This window comes from Copadichromis virginalis, linkage group LG17 (assembly GCF_057382275.1).
Source record: "Copadichromis virginalis isolate Kocher_CV1m ecotype Utaka linkage group LG17, C_Virginalis_male_GT1.1, whole genome shotgun sequence".
Classification (NCBI taxonomy): Eukaryota; Metazoa; Chordata; class Actinopteri; order Cichliformes; family Cichlidae; genus Copadichromis; species Copadichromis virginalis.
Window position 1 is genome coordinate 8,855,838 of NC_140634.1, and position 16,046 is coordinate 8,871,883.

Below are 16,046 nucleotides of genomic sequence, written 5' to 3' on the forward strand. Positions count from 1 at the left end.
TCAGCTTCTACGGAGGTTGTCTTCTCCTTCGATGTGGGGAATGGGCCACTGGATGTACGAGTGAAGACAAGCCTCCCGTTGAATGACAGCCGATGGCACAGAGTGCAAGCTGAGCGAAATGTGAAGGAAGCATCGCTGCGTGTCGATAATTTCCCCGCCGCCACCCACGAAGGTCCCACTGATGGACTCGTGCATCTTCAGCTAAACAGCCAGTTATTTATAGGTGAGGAGCAAAAGTTGACTTTTTTTTCAAAAAGTTTAAGAAACCTGAGGAACATTTAAAGTGAGAACATGGGATTTTTAGATTAAAATAAGTCAGGGTTAATTTAAGGTTATCAAGATTAGCCACTTTGTTAAGAAAAAATATTGTCTCGATTTTAATTTGATGGCAACAACGCATCTCAAAAGTCTCAAAAGGCCAGAAGGGCAAGTTAAACTAAAAAGAAACAGCTGACAATAGCTCAGCAACAGGAGTGGAGATTTAAGAAAAGCAACTTAGAGAGGCAGAATTTCTCAGCAGCAAAGGTGGGCAGATGGAACAACTTCAGAATAATGGCTCACGCTGTAAAGTTGTACTACAGATGTTGTTGAGAAGTAGTCACAACTGTTAGCTGCTAGAATACAATATCAGACAAAAACATCCCATATGGAAAAGAAATAGTAAAAACTTATATGTGATTACTCATGAAAGTGGCCACTTTCTCATTACTTTCATATATTGTTTTAGTAAGTATCCAAAACATACAAGTTTCATTATATAATCTTTCAAGGGATCTTATATCTGTTTTCACTCTTATATGCTTTTCATACAAGTTTCACACAAGACAGATACAAACTTTATAAGATTTATATATATCTTTTCCATATGGGATGACACTGTTCCTTTCCCACAATTCCAGGAGCTGGTCTCCTCAGGCTGAATTTAAAAGAGGATGCTGCCATCAAATTCAAAATGACCTCAAATGGGATTTTTCTTAAAATTATGTTTTTCACTTTAAACATTTGTTTAAAATGTTTTCTGTGTTATGTTTTGAATAAAATATGGGTTAATGAGATTTGCAAACCATTTGCAAACCATCATTCTGTTTTTTTATTTATATTTTACACAGTGTTACACAGAATTGGATATGTACAAACACGCATGCAAATGTGCCCACATGCAAAGACAACCTGATAAAAACAGAATTTAATTCTTGCAGTTTCTACCCAACCACACAAGTCCCACATGGACACCTGTTGGAGGTGGTCGACTGATTATCTGCATAGTGTATGTAAAATAAGAGCAAACCTTACTGTTAGAGTCCAATCCAGTTGGTGTTTAGGTATTTGGAAAGTGGTGAGGAGTGATTAGAAGAGCTGATGATTTTGACTTTACCAAGAAAGAATTCTGCTATACTGTATGCAGGACGTGCTGAATTCAGTTTTTCTAAACAGTAATTACTCTGGATAAGTAATGTCCATTTGTGTGTGATAAAAAAGTGTAATATTTGGTGTGTGTGTGATTATAACCATCACAAACCAACTGTGCATTCTGCTAGGAAAATGGGAAGTAAGTGCAGCCAGTTATTAAAATTTGCAAAAAATACCTAGAAATATAGTAAATACACCAAAATTACTACATTTCTAATGAGCTTGAAACTCAGTATTTGGTACGACCACTTTTATTCATCAGCATAGTCTGAACTACCCTAGACAAACTTTCTTGTAATTGTCTTCAAAGCTTGTCTTTAGATGTTGGCTGCTTTTTCTTCTGTTCATTGTCATGAGGTCCCACACTGCTTTTATCAATTTTGACAAAATCTCAAACACCACTGGCTGAAATGTAGTAAATAAAGTAACAAAGTCTCTAATTTAATTTAATTTAAAATTGGTTCTTTGCTAAGTTGCCTGTTATATGTAGAGACGACACTTACTCATTCTTTCTGTTAGTTGCATTTTTTATGGTTGATTAAGTCATGACTCAGTGGTAAGTGGCTAAACAAAAGACAAACTGAAAGAATATTGATGTGAAAATGGTCATAAGCGAGGACTGGACTGAGAATGTGTGAAAAAGCAACCAATATACAAAGAAAAACTTTGGAACCCTTCAGATAGTCTATTCTATTGATCAAGACCACTTACAAAAATTCCATGAGCCTGGCTTATTTGAAACAATTTATCTATAATACTGTAGAAGATCAATAATACTAGGTGTAAGAGTTTTACAAGCACAAAAGAAATGACATTTTTGTAACCTGGAGATAGAAGTCTGTGAGGAGGTTGGCTTCTACAGACACCTCTATGATGCATCAGTGCAGGAAATTGGATACCAAAAGAGACTGGTGAAATACCTAAAAGATACAGCCTTCTGCAAAAGAGTGTGAAGTCTCTGAAATTTCAATCATTTCCTGTTTTCACTTTTTCACTTTTTCTCTTATATTTTTTCTGAGCTGTGGCTCCAATAATTGAGATATATCATTATTATTCCCAGAGTTTAAGTTCACCACATCTGTTAGACAGCTGAAGATGTTTTAGACATCACTGACAAAAGCAGTGTTACATGGAAAGTAAATGCAAACAAAGAGCCAAAATGGAAACCTGTGCAGTAATACTGACTAGTTAAGTTTAAAGGAATAAAGCAACTGCCATAGCCCTAGTGAGTTAAAAGCCATGGTATGGGGATACAGGGTTGTGAGTTCAACTTCACTATCTCCACCCATGCCTGATTACTGCCAGACCTGCTGAAAGCTGTCCGACAAACTGAAGATCTCAGAAAGCAACACACTGTGCTGCAATCTAAAGAAACAGTAAGAAACAGAATGAACAAAAATGGCATCCATGGGAGAGTTCCGAGGCAAAAACATCTGCTGACCAAAAAGATCGAATCCAAAAATTCAAAAAACATCTTGATCTCCAAGACTTTGGGGAAAATACTCTGTGGACTGACAACAGAAAAGATTTGTGTCTTGTTACATCTGCCGTAAAACTAGTACAGCGTTTGATAAAAAGAACATCATAGCAACAATCAAACATTGTATAACAAAGTATACAATTACTCTGCCTAGTATACACTAAGCTAGCCCTAGACACTAGCCCACTAACAAGCTAGCTCTAGACACTAGCCCACTAACAAGCTAGCTCTAGACACTAGCCCAGTGTCTAGGGCTGCTTTGCTTCTTCAGGGCCTGGACAACTTGTCCTAATTGATTAAATTATGAATCCTGATGGAAAATGTTTGACTATCAGTTCATCCCCTGACGCTTAAGCACACTCAGGTTATGTGCTGTTATGATCTGAAATATAACAGCAAGTCCACCTCTGAATGGCTAATAAGAATGAAGGTTTTGAAACCCTAGTCAAAGTTTGGACTAAAATCCAATTAAGATGCTTTGGCATGAATTTAAACACTTTAAACAGACTTTAAACAGGCCGCTGATGCTGGAAAACACTCCAATGAGGCTGAATTAAAAACAATTCTGCAAAGAAGAGTGAGCCAAAATTCCTCCACAGGGAAGTGAAAGACTCATAGTCAGTTATCGCAGACTGCTGTTCTGTACCTCATATACAGACGCAAAGTTTGGGGGCTTTCATTGAAAATACCTTCCCTGTTCTTCAGCCTCGCTCTTGGGACAGCCAGAGGCAACTGGTAGGTGACCCATGGGACCTAAATGTTAAATCCGAATAAATCCTGAGAAGAAACCAAAACCAAACAGATGTATTGTCTGACTTTCATCATTACCCACTCTGTGGCCGTGTAACCAAACGTCGGTTAGTTTCCACTGAAACACAAATGAAAATGGGTCACACTTTTAAAGTTACATGTAAATTCAAATGGCAAATGAAGCTATGTGATGTTGTTTTTAACGAACATTACCAAAACAACAGGAAACATTGACGCTGTCATTTGGTCTTCTAGTGAGTGTTTATACTACCAGGGGAGTGTTTGTGGGACTGAATCAAAATAAATCACTTGTGTTCAATGAAGGAGCATGTCGCCTGGTGTGACAATGCAGCTCTGTGTATTTTGAGGCATTAGCAGAGCTCAGCAGCACAGGGGAACGAGCGATGTCAGACTTTGGCTACATGCGTATACTTATTACCGTTTTTTCTTTTCATGAGATTTGTAAGAAGCAGCTTTATCCTTTAGAGGAGATAAACCTAACTGTATGAGCGACACTTACTCTTTTAAAAAATGTAATATTGCCTCTTTAACATTACAGTTTAAACTGACTGAGCTTTCTTTTATTAAATCAATAGCTTTTGGTCATTTTTAGGAGATGTTGCATACATTTTTCCACCATTTTCCTCTTAAATTCACCACTTCTGTTCCAAACACATCCAGATGCCTACACATTAATCTATCTGAACTGTGCTTGAAAATCAGTCTTGTACTGTAAGGCTTTGGCTTTGTTCAAATAACATTGGTTCATTTATTTTTGTAGGTATTACATTTTTTGAAGAGAAACAAAACCATTGAACAAAGTGTGATGAGACTGAGAGGCTGCAGAGAGATCGAAGTGGGAATTGAGTTGCTGGTAGTGTTAAGCTGATAATCCGCTCTGAACAGCTAAAAAAGAAACGAACATCAGTCGTTTTCTTTACTTGGGCGGGATTCACCGGCAACACACGGGGACTCATTTGTTTGAACAGAAATGTGATTAAAAGGATTTTGAAGGACAATACTTTTTAAGAAGGTGTTTTTGTCTGTCTTGACTCTGTTTTCAGTAAAACGTCAGTGTTTGGGTGCCTTTGCGCTCTTTCTGCAGCTTTATTGTTAATCCAGTGTTCACAACACGCCCTCTGTGGAATCATAATTCACAGTACTGCAAAGACATCTGTATTACTATGAATAATGGATCTCATTTGTAATATATAAAATTGTGTAACTTAATAAGAAATTATGTTTGCTGGTTTAAATAAATAAACCTTAATATTTCCTTGTTTTTACGCTTGCAGTTTATGAACAATATAATTCAGCAAAATTAAGCAGGATGTCACTATGGGTTATGTTTTGCATTATTGTTACTTGGCCTAGGATGTAGCTACATTAATCAATGCTTTAATAAATCATAGGTGAGCGTACTGGTACACGGCACATCTGACTTTAATGGTGCATACTGCTTCGGTGAAGGAGTATGGGGCTATTAAATCTCTGTAGCTTGATAATGAAGTGTTCATAACCCTGTTGGTCATGGTTGTGTAATAGTTTTTTTGTTTTCTGGTTGATTCTTTTAAGGCTTTACAGAGGAAGGCAGCTTTGTATTTATATGGCAGATAATCAGTAAATTCACAGGACTTAAAGCTCGAAATATTTCTGTGTCTGAATTATACAGATGAGAACATAATTATGAGCCCCCCATGTCTTTTTTAAAAAAAAATTCCCAAATGCTGTTAAACCAAGCAGAGGAAACTTCAAATCCACCATCTGGCATGGGCCTTTCTGCGTGGAGTTTATATGTTCTCCCCGTGTCTGTGTGGGTACTCTGGCATGACACAGTCCCTTATAGATGGATGCCTAAAAAATCACCAGGGTAAAAATGATCAGTCCCCCTTACTTCCTGCCATTCCATTTAAAATTCACTGTGGTTACACTGTGCACACTTTTTTTTGTGTTCCATATAATAATATTTCCACATATAGTAAAACCAACGTGTGCAGCAACCAGACAACATGAAATGTGCAGAGTTTGGCACCAAGTGCAGGTGGACAACTGGATGAAGTAGATAAATCCTCTTAATGCTCAGGACCTTAAGAAGGCCCTGATTGTGATTCCACCACCTGGCTGAGGCCTTTCTGTGTGAAGTTTGCATGCTCTCCCTGTGTCTGGGTGCTCCCGCTTCCTACTACAGTCCAAAGACGTGAATCTACATTTCCCAAAGATGTGATGGTTGTCTGTCTCTTTGCATTAGCCCTGCGACAGACTGGCGACCTGTCCAGCGTGTATCCTGCCTCTCGCCCTATGGTAGCTGGGATAGACTTCAGCCCCCCCTCAAACATGACAAGGATAAGCACCAGAAAATGGATATGCATTTATTGTGTAAAGCAGAAACTTCAGGAAATCAGTAGATTTTTTTCTTTTCCGAAGCTACAGTATATATATTATCAGGCTGTTTTTTTCACATGCCCAGCTATGCTGAATTAGGTCAAAACTCTGCAAAATGACCATCTTACAAAGCCTCAGCAGCTCGCTTCAGTCAGCTCACAGCCAGTATTCTAGCGGAGTGTTGATATGGCAGTATGCCCCAGGGTCTTTCGCTCCATCTGCCAATCTTCTTCCAAGATGGGAAAGTCTGTCTGTGCTTTTAGCTGCGAGGCGCTTCTCTTCAGCCTTGATCAAAGAGCTGGTCTTCTTGGGATTATGTTTGTTGCTGTAACTGACTGCTGAGGTTGCTATCTCAGCATCTGCTTTGTGCACCTGAATGTGCTACCACCGGGAGCATCCTTTCTTTGGGCAGCTGCTGAAGATGGGTTTGAATCCTCCACCCAACATTGTACCCAAGGCGTGTTGCTCTTTCCCCCAAGAGTGAAAATTTGCAGGACTAGGCAAACCATCATACGCTGCTTCGATCAGGAAGCACACTTGGTAAAAATCAGCCTGCAATGCGTTTTGTGCTACATTAAAAACTTTCCCCTCCATTTATTAAATGTCTGCAGCCATTCAAAGGCAGTAGGACACAAAGGTGGAAAAATACTCAGCCTCTGATTTTAGCAGTGCCGTTCCAAAGCATTAAGCATTGCAGCATTGAATACTAAGCATTGTAGTTCACTGTTCTTACTATTCTTTTAACAGCAGTACTGTGTGCAAGCTCTTTAATCAAAATTATTATTTTTAATGCTACAATATAACCATTGTTGTCATTCGTGAAAGAAAAGAGACGGAGGAAATATGTTATTATCTTCTGATAAAGTTGCCAAATTGCAGTTATTAACTTGCATTAATAAACAGAACAATTAGTTTTAGTCCTTGATTAATTTTCGACTTCCAGGCTCAGATTGGAACCTGCAATTCAATTTTTCAATTAAAAAAATAAATAAATTTTTAGTTTTAAACAAGTTTTCTTTTGACAGATTTCTCAATTATTTGTGTTTCCTTGTTCTTCACAGATAGTCTAATACATTTGTTAAGCATTGTATAATTTCTCCAGAAGCAACCTCTCAGTTGTTGAGCTGTTGAAACCTGTGATTGTCTCAGCTGTACAGTGAGGAGACCGGTGATTGGATGAGAGTGAAATTATTAGTCACGTCATTTCATCTGATTTATAATTCACTTCAGTCAGCCCCTTTGCACTTACAAGCATGTACGAATGACCTAAAAAGACCACTCTGAGCTAGAGCAGGGCGATATGGCCAAAAATATTTATCACGATATATATTTGAAAATTTGCGATAACGATATAACCGACGATATAATTGATGCGAGACAAAATACAATTCCACAACATTACTAGCGCAAAAAGACAACCTTCCATTTATTTTCACTTAAACAAGAAGCTGGTTTTTATGTACATTAAAGCTTTATAAAAATGTAACAGTGCAAATGCAAATTCCTTGCTGAAAGTTTAACCAAAAGGCATTTCCAGTAGAAATGGGCTGACATATCCTGAGCATAACCATGTATAATATCCACTGAAGTTAAAAAGAGGTGCTTTGCAACATTAAACTGCAGTGTGCAGTACGCATTTTTCGGACCATAAGGTGCACGGGATTATAAGGCACATTAAGCGAAACAAAGCAGTCAGATAAATCAAACTTTATTAAACTCATTCTTCTTGCTTCCTCCACTTCTGTACCATTGATTCATTAATGTTGAATTCTCTGGCAGCTGCTCTATTCCCATGTTGTTGCAGTATATTAATGACTAACCTCGTATTGTGGATGGATTATCTCAGTTGTTCTCCTGACTGAAGTTTGGTCCGTTTACAGCATCCTGCCATGCGATTGCATTTGTCTCTAACCATGAAGAACGGTTAGTTATGTCTATAACTTCTGTTCCCTGAAGGAGAGGAACGAGGTACAACACATAAGTATGGGATATCACGCCCTCGCGTGTCCTGGCTGAAGAAACCTTTATTCACGCCTTTACGGCAGATGACGTGTGATGACACGCGCAAGGCCCCGCCCGCACATATAGCCGCTGCCATCACCGTCATCCCTCAGTTCGATAGCCGCTCTTCACCGAGCCAACTGCTCAGTGGGGCCACCCTGTGTTGTACCTCGTTCCTCTCCTTCAGGGAACAGAAGTTATAGACATAACTAACCGTTCCCTTTCAGTCGATTCACTCGGTACAACACATAAGTATGGGACCTATATACACGCCCCGCAGAGCAGCCACCGAACCGGAACGGGACCACCACATCCTTAGTGAGTGGTAGACCCAGCAGAAAGGACAGCATGAGCCACCGAAGGGGCTGTAACGTCCAACCGATAAAACCGCACAAAAGTGTGCGGCGACGCCCAATTAGCCGCTGCACAAATATCAGCCACAGGCACCCCTCTAAAAAGAGCCCATGAGGTCGCCATCCCCCTGGTGGAATGAGCTCCCACCCCGTGGGGCAACGCAAAACCTCCGGTGCTGTATGCCAGCGAGATAGCTTCTACAATCCAGTGGGACAGCCTCTGTCTGGACAGAGCTCTACCTCTATTCGGATTAGCGAAGCAGACAAACAACTGGTCACACAAACGCACATCCCGAGTGCGCTCAATGTAGGTGCGTAGCGCACGCACCGGACAAAGAGAATGCACCCTCCTCTGCTCCTCAGATTCAAAAGGAGGGGAGCAAAAGCTCAGCAACTCAAACTCCATTGAACTATAAGATGCAGGCATGACCTTGGGAAGATAGGCGGCATTCGGACGCAATACGACCTTGCGGCCATCAGGAGAAAACTGTGTGCAGGCAGGATGCACAGACAGCGCATGAAGGTCCCCCACTCGCTTCGCCGAGGCCAAAGCGAGAAGTAATGCGGTCTTATACGAAAGAAGTTTCATATCTACCGACTCAACGGGTTCAAACGGAGGGCCACAAAGGGCCTCCAGCACCAAAGACAAGTCCCAAGCCGGGACACTGGACTTAAGCACGGGCCTCAGCCGGCGAACCCCTTTCAGAAAACGCACGGCGAGGGGATGCGCACCTGGTGTCACCCCGTCAAAACCGATATGACAAGCAGATATAGCCGCTAAATAAACCTTGATCGTCGAAAACGAAAGGCCTTTATCCAACAGCTCCTGCAGGAATGTCAAAACATCCACAATAGAGCACTGAAATGGGAGAGTGTGGCGGTCCTGGCACCATCGCTCGAAGGCTCGCCATTTGTAAGCGTACAAGCCTCTAGTAGACGAGGCCCTGGCGCTCTGAATCGTCGCTACCACACTAGGTGGCAGACCCTTAGCAACCAAGTTTAACCTCTCAGCAGGTAAGCATGAAGGTGCCACAGATCCGGGCGCGGATGAAACACTTCCCCCCCCGCCTGAGAGAGGAGATCCCTGCGGAGAGGAAGCTGCCAAGGACTTGCTGCAAGCAGGCTGATTATTTCTGCATACCACGACTTCGCGGGCCACCAAGGGGCCACCAGGATCAGAGAGAGGGAATGCCGACGCACCCTCTCCAGAATTGGAGATATCATTTCCACTGGGGGAAATGCATACAGGAGCACGTCTGGCCATTGGTGCGCTAGCGCGTCCAAGCCCAAGGGTGCATCGTGGTCGATTATGGAGAAGTACAGGGGGCAGTGAGCATTCACCCTGGAAGCAAAAAGATCTATTTGCGCCTCGCCAAATAGATCCCAAATCTGAGCCACTATTGAAGGGTGTAACCTCCATTCTCTCACCAGAGGACCCCCCCTGGAGAGAAGGTCCGGCCCCAGGTTCAGGTGGCCCGGGACATGGGTGGCTCTTAGAGTCAGAAAATGAACACTGCACCATAACAGCAGAGAGCGAGACAGCTGCAACAGGGGAAGAGAGCGTGTTCCTCCCTGCCTGTTTATATAAGACACCACTGTTGAATTGTCCGTCCTGACTAAGACATGCTGGCCCTGCAGGACTGGACGGAAACGCTTTAGAGCTAAGAACACTGCTAACAGCTCTAAGTGGTTGATGTGCAGCTGGCGCTGAGCCGCGGACCAGATCCCTCTCACTGACGCACCCTCGCACAGCGCTCCCCACCCACTTAGGGAAGCATCTGTGGACACCACCTTGCGAAACAACACCCTCCCAATCCGAGAGCCCTGGTGCAGTAGCCCGGGCTCCCTCCAAGGACGGAGAGCTAGCATGCAAGACGCAGTTACCGGCAGCCTCCTCCGGAGGTGACGCGAAGCACACAAACGGTGAGAGAGAGTCCAGCGTTGAAACGCTCTCATTTTCAACAGCCCAAGCGGCACTACGGCGATCATAGATGCCATCATGCCCAACAAGCGCAATATCGTCTGGAAACGCAGTCTGCGTCCCAGCTGAAATTGAGCGAGGCAGCGATGAAACGCGGCCACTCTGTGCTCTGACAACCGTGCGCGGCTGGAAAGAGAGCATATTTCCAGACCGAGAAAAGCGATCTGTTGACCTGGGATTAGCGAGCTCTTCTGAAAGTTCACAGAGAACCCCAGTGTCTGAATGTGTGACAGAACCCGCGACAGCTGCGTCTCCGCCTGTTCTCTGGAGCAAGCCACGAGAGCCCAGTCGTCCAGGTAGGCCAAGATGCGGATGCCCCTCTTCCTGAGGGGCGCTAGCGCTGCCTCGGCACATTTCGTAAAGGTGCGGGGAGCGAGCGACAGCCCGAACGGCAGCACTAGGTATTCGTAGGCTACGCCCTCGAATGCAAACCTCAGAAACTGCCTGTGTTTCGGGTGTATAGCGACATGAAAATAAGCATCTGTTAGATCGATTGTCGCAAACCAATCTCCCGGGCCGACTGCACTCAGGAGCTGTCTGAGTGTTAGCATCTTGAACCTGTACGTTCGCAGGTACGTGTTCAAGACTCGCAGGTCGAGGATGGGACGAAGCCCTCCCCCTTTCTTCGGAATGACAAAATAACGGCTGTACCAACCTTTGTCCGTCTCCAAAGCGGGGACCACCCGTATTGCTCTCTTCTGTAATAGCGCCTGTATTTCCTCTCTGAGTACCAAGGCTGCCTCGGGGTTGACAATCGTGTTCACGACTCTTTGGAAACGAGGCGGCTTGACCCGGAACTGCAACCGGTAACCCATGGCAACGGTTTGCAGCACCCACGGAGAGGGGGCGCAAGCGCGCCACTGAGGGAAGTGAGCAGCCAGCCGGCTGGCCTGCAGCACTGACGGCGGGGCGCCGTCGCCCCCCAGTGTGTCTGCAGGGGACTGCATCCCCTGCCTGACCTGGCTCATTTCGCCTGCAGGTTGAGCATTTGAGATTGTTTGAGAGTAAACAACACTCTTTATTGATTGCAACATGGGAACATGTACATTTATACATTTTGTTGGGTGCACCTTTTCCGGGGCATAACAATGAAAAACAGCGGGAACACTCGATGTGGTCGCTTGAACATTCAACACATCTGAACCGTGTGCAGGGGTTATGTGCTTGGGAGACCGCGATAGGGAAGTGCAGCGCCTTCTGGGGCTGACAACCTGAACAGAACTTAAGCGGCACCTCTTGTGCGGCAACAGAGGGGTAAGAGCAGCGTCTCCCTGCTGCCGGATCCCTTCCCCACTCGCAATCACAGCTAGGAGGGCTGAGGCTTCTTCCTCCTGGGCGTCGGGTCCCGTCGGGGGCCCGGGGGAGGGCCTTTGCCCCAGGCCGACTGGCGTGGAGCTCGGGCCGGAGTACGTGCTCTCGCCGGCGGCCCTCCCACTCCAGCAGTGGGCGCCGGTCTCTTGCCAGCTGTCAGAGGAGCGGCGGGCCTGTGAGAGCTAGCAGTGGGCTTGGGCTGGGGCTGGCGTCTGGGGATGATGTCGCGCAGAGCTTCCGTCTGCTTCTTCCTCAGATCGAATCTAGCCTGAATGGCTTCAAGTGAATGTCCGAATAACCCAGCCGCAGACACTGGTGCGTCCAGATACACAGCTCTGTCTCTATCAGGGACGTCGGAGAGGGTCAGCCACAGGTGCCTCTGCGCCACCACTGTCGAAGCCATCCCTCTGCCCAGGGAGAGCGCTGCACAGCGAGACGCACGGAGGATGTAATCCGTGGTGACTCTAACCTCGTTAAGAAGAGGTGACAGCGGGCTGTCCTCCGGAACCAGCGATCCAAGCTCCGCCAGGCACATTGCTTGGTACGTCTGGAGCATGGTGACGGAGCTCATGGCTCGAGCGGTGCCGGCCTGAGCCCGATAAATCTTCTCCAGCTGCGAGGCCGAGAATCTGCAGTGCTTGGACGGCAGAGTTGCGGGGCCACCGACACCATGGTTATGGGACGGGGCCAGATAAGCAGCCAGAGACGGCTCCATAGGGGGTGGGTTAGCTAAACCAGCTCCCTCGGCGCCGTCCAATTCCATGTACTGTCCATAGCCGGGCACAGTGACGCGGGTAGACAGAGGTTTGTCCCATGACGCTGTTAGCTCGCAGAGAAAGTCTGGGAACATGGGGAGGCAGTTTTTGGCCGTTGCGGGCTCCGGTGGAAGGAAAAAACCCGCAAACCGCGACGGCTTCCGAGCTGGTGGAGGAGAGGGCCAGTCCACCTGCAGCTTCTCAGCGGCACGGCGAAACAGGGAGAAAAGAGAGGTGTCATCGTGGCCGACCGGCGCAGCAGCGGCGGCATATTGGGTCGACAATGAGCTCTCCTGCTCATCCTCCGACAAACCATGGATGTCCAGGCCGATGTCCAGCACGTCATCGTCTTCCTGGGGAGCGCTGGCGGGCTTCAACCCAGGCTGAAGCCCGTCAGCGCTCCTGCATGGTTCCGGTCCGTCATCGGCTAACCCGTCAACGTATTCCATGTGGTCAGCCCAGCTAATCGCGGGGACATCGACCTGAAAATTTTCGTCTTCGGACTCGGACGAAGCCGGGGCTCCAGACTCGGAAAGAAGAGGGTCATGCCGTGCGACAGCCGAGCGTCCCAGCACTCTTTCCACAAACGTCACCCGTCTTTCCAGGGTCGAGCGTCGGAGCTGGCGACAAAACGCACAAGCTTCGGGCTCCGTCAACGCTCTCCTAGCGTGGACGATCCCCAGGCAGACAGGGCAGGCATCGTGCTGGTCGCTGTCGTGCAAAGAGAAACCACATCCCTGAGGACAGGGGCGAACAGAAGATTTCTGCTTTGCTCGCTTCGGTTTGGAGTCCATTCCCAAAACGCAAAGCGAAACGCTGCACAAGAAAAACTTGAAAATAGCGCTCCGCGGGCAGCCTACGCACCAGCTGGGCGGTGGAGGCTAACACCAACAGGGGCAGTTAAGCTAGGTTCAAGTTGGCAGACAACGGAGCTAACTAGCAGTAGCTAGCTAGCCCAACTCAGCAGAGGTGTTCTCAGCGAGGTGAAGAGCGTAAGAACTGAGGGATGACGGTGATGGCAGCGGCTATATGTGCGGGCGGGGCCTTGCGCGTGTCATCACACGTCATCTGCCGTAAAGGCGTGAATAAAGGTTTCTTCAGCCAGGACACGCGAGGGCGTGATATCCCATACTTATGTGTTGTACCGAGTGAATCGACTGAAAGGGAACCTTCACGTTAACTTTTATAAGTGGAAAAGTGTTAGTGTTCGTCCTCCAGCTTCACTGTTTATGTTATGCTAACATAGCTGTGTCGCTAGCGATCACGTAGCACATCATTATATACCAGCTAGCCCAACTTCAGTAACCCTACAAACGTCAATGCTGTTTAGTTTCCTGTCTTCGTTTATGTTGGAAGTGATAGCAGAGCTGCACGTTTGATTTTTTTCAGAAATCTCTCCGTCAGAACATGCTATATCATGCTTAGGTAACTAGCGAAACTAGCGAGCTAACTTCCGCTAGCTTCCTGCTAACTTCTAACTCCGTTAAATGTAATAACTTTTGTTTTCATGGATGCCTGGAAGTTAAACTTTATAGTTACACCTGGTAAAGCAGCAATGCTGATCGTTTTATTAAAGATGAAAGAATTTAGACAGTTTTTAACTCTAAGTGATGCTGCAGTGTTGTTTGACCTGAAGAATACGGAGTTTAGGACCCAGATTACTCCCAGATTTAAGAGCATCTTAGTCCGACAAATATGACAATAACAACGGCCGCTTGCATGTTCTGCAAAAAAATGTGCTTTGTCGTGTATCTGACGGACAAACACCAAACCAGTTCCACATCACTGAAGTTGCACCATTTTTACAAACCAATTCTGGTTCATCTGTTTCACTCAACAATCGGCCATGTGCGTATGAAAACAAAGGCACTGCGCATGTGCGTTTTACTCCCATTCTATCGCGATATTTCATTTTCCTATCGTTGCCTAACATTATACCGGTATTACCGTGAACGGTATAATATGGCCCAGCCCTACTCTGAGCTTGTTGTTGCACTGGAGTTAAAACAGGGATCTGGATTATTCACCATAAAGTGGGAAAGTAAAACTGCTTAAATGGCTGAAATTCATATTGTCATGCAAGGCTTTTCCTTTCACTCCTACAGGACTTCTTCCTCTGGCAGCGTGTGTCCTTTGTTTCTTCCCTTGGTCAGAGGTGGCACCCCTCAGGACCCCGTCCTTGTTCTTTTTGTGCACTGTGATCTCTTCCTTTCTTAACAGTCACAACCAGTACTTTATAGAATCATGGTGTAGATTTGGCTTTTTAAATCATCATTGAGCAGGAGCTTTCCTTTCTCTGTATTTCATTCTTTGTAGTCAAGCTTATCTTCACAGAACATGTTAAAAGACGTTAATTAATTTTCCTGCCATGTGTGCTCATAATGTGTAGGCGTTTTATAACTTTTGTTGCAGAAGGAAGTCAGAGCCACACAGAGGTTATCGATTTTGTGGAATGACAAGCCGCTTTGGCTGAACATTGACTGTGACAATAATACCCTGCCAATAACCGTCTATGAAAACAATAATAACTGTCAGGAATGGATGCAGCCAGCTTGGAACTGTAATTTTGCCCAGACCCTGTGTGAACTGCCTATATTCGAATGTTAATAGGAAAATGAAAGGAAGCAGGGATTCGTCCGCGCACACCAGATGGCTCAACAGCCAAGTAGTTAGTCCAACAGCGAGGACCAGTTTTAGGCTGTGTGACTGTGTCTGCCCTGCAGTGCAGACATGGTCTTGTGCCACAGTGGCAACTTATGGCTGTCAATCATAATTTACTGCTGAGAAGTATGAAAAACTATAGATCTGCAGTCTATAGGAACTAGTCTGTACTGCATAGAACTTACATTAAGAGGTTTGAGTCTGAGTAGGCAGAAAAAGAGCAATGGTGTATCAAGTGTTATTTCTTTCCTGGCAGGAGGCACTGCATCCAGACAGAAAGGCTTTTTGGGCTGTATCCGCTCTCTGCAGCTGAATGGCGTCACTCTGGACCTGGAGAAGAGAGCTAAGATCACGCCTGGAGTCCTACCTGGATGCCCAGGCCACTGCAGCAGCTATGGCTCGCTGTGCCAGAACGAGGGTCGCTGTGAGGAAAAAGCCAACGGTTTCTCCTGCGACTGTGGACAGTCGGCCTACACTGGAGCCTTCTGCCACAAAGGTACAGACACTCACACTGACAGTGGAGACTTTCTGCCACTGATTACACAGATCCATAGACTCAATTCATTGATGTTCTTTGTACAGACTGTTTATAAAAGACTTCTTGGCCTGAAAACCTAATGGCAAACCTGCCTTCTTTCATTTTTATTTGCATGTACGCCTGTGAGAAAATTGTGCTATGGACAGTGTTGGTCAAGTTACTTGAGAAAAGTAATAAGTAACTAATTACTGATTACTTCCCCCAAAAAGTAATCCCGTTACTTTACTGATTACTTATTTTCAAAAGTAATTAATTACTTAGTTACTTAGTTACTTTTTAAAAACACGATTTACAACCTGAATAGGTGATAAAGTGATAGATCCTTCAGCCCAATTCTGCTTTTTCTGCATAATCCATCATACAAAATGTAATCAAATGGAAAAGTCTCTTTTTAAAACTTGTTTTATTAGTTTTAATCTTTTAA

General features: G+C 45.2%; 1 protein-coding gene across 1 annotated transcript in view; it reads left to right on the forward strand.

Moving 5' to 3' along the window:
- The window catches only part of LOC146688950 (contactin-associated protein-like 4), a 130,619-nt gene that overhangs the window by 97,145 nt on the left and 17,428 nt on the right, over nucleotides 1–16,046 (forward strand). The window contains exons 17-18 of the mRNA XM_085437227.1: nucleotides 5–223; nucleotides 15,341–15,580. Coding sequence (XP_085293353.1) covers nucleotides 5–223; nucleotides 15,341–15,580 — 459 coding nt within the window. The remainder of the gene's footprint in view (nucleotides 1–4; nucleotides 224–15,340; nucleotides 15,581–16,046) is intronic.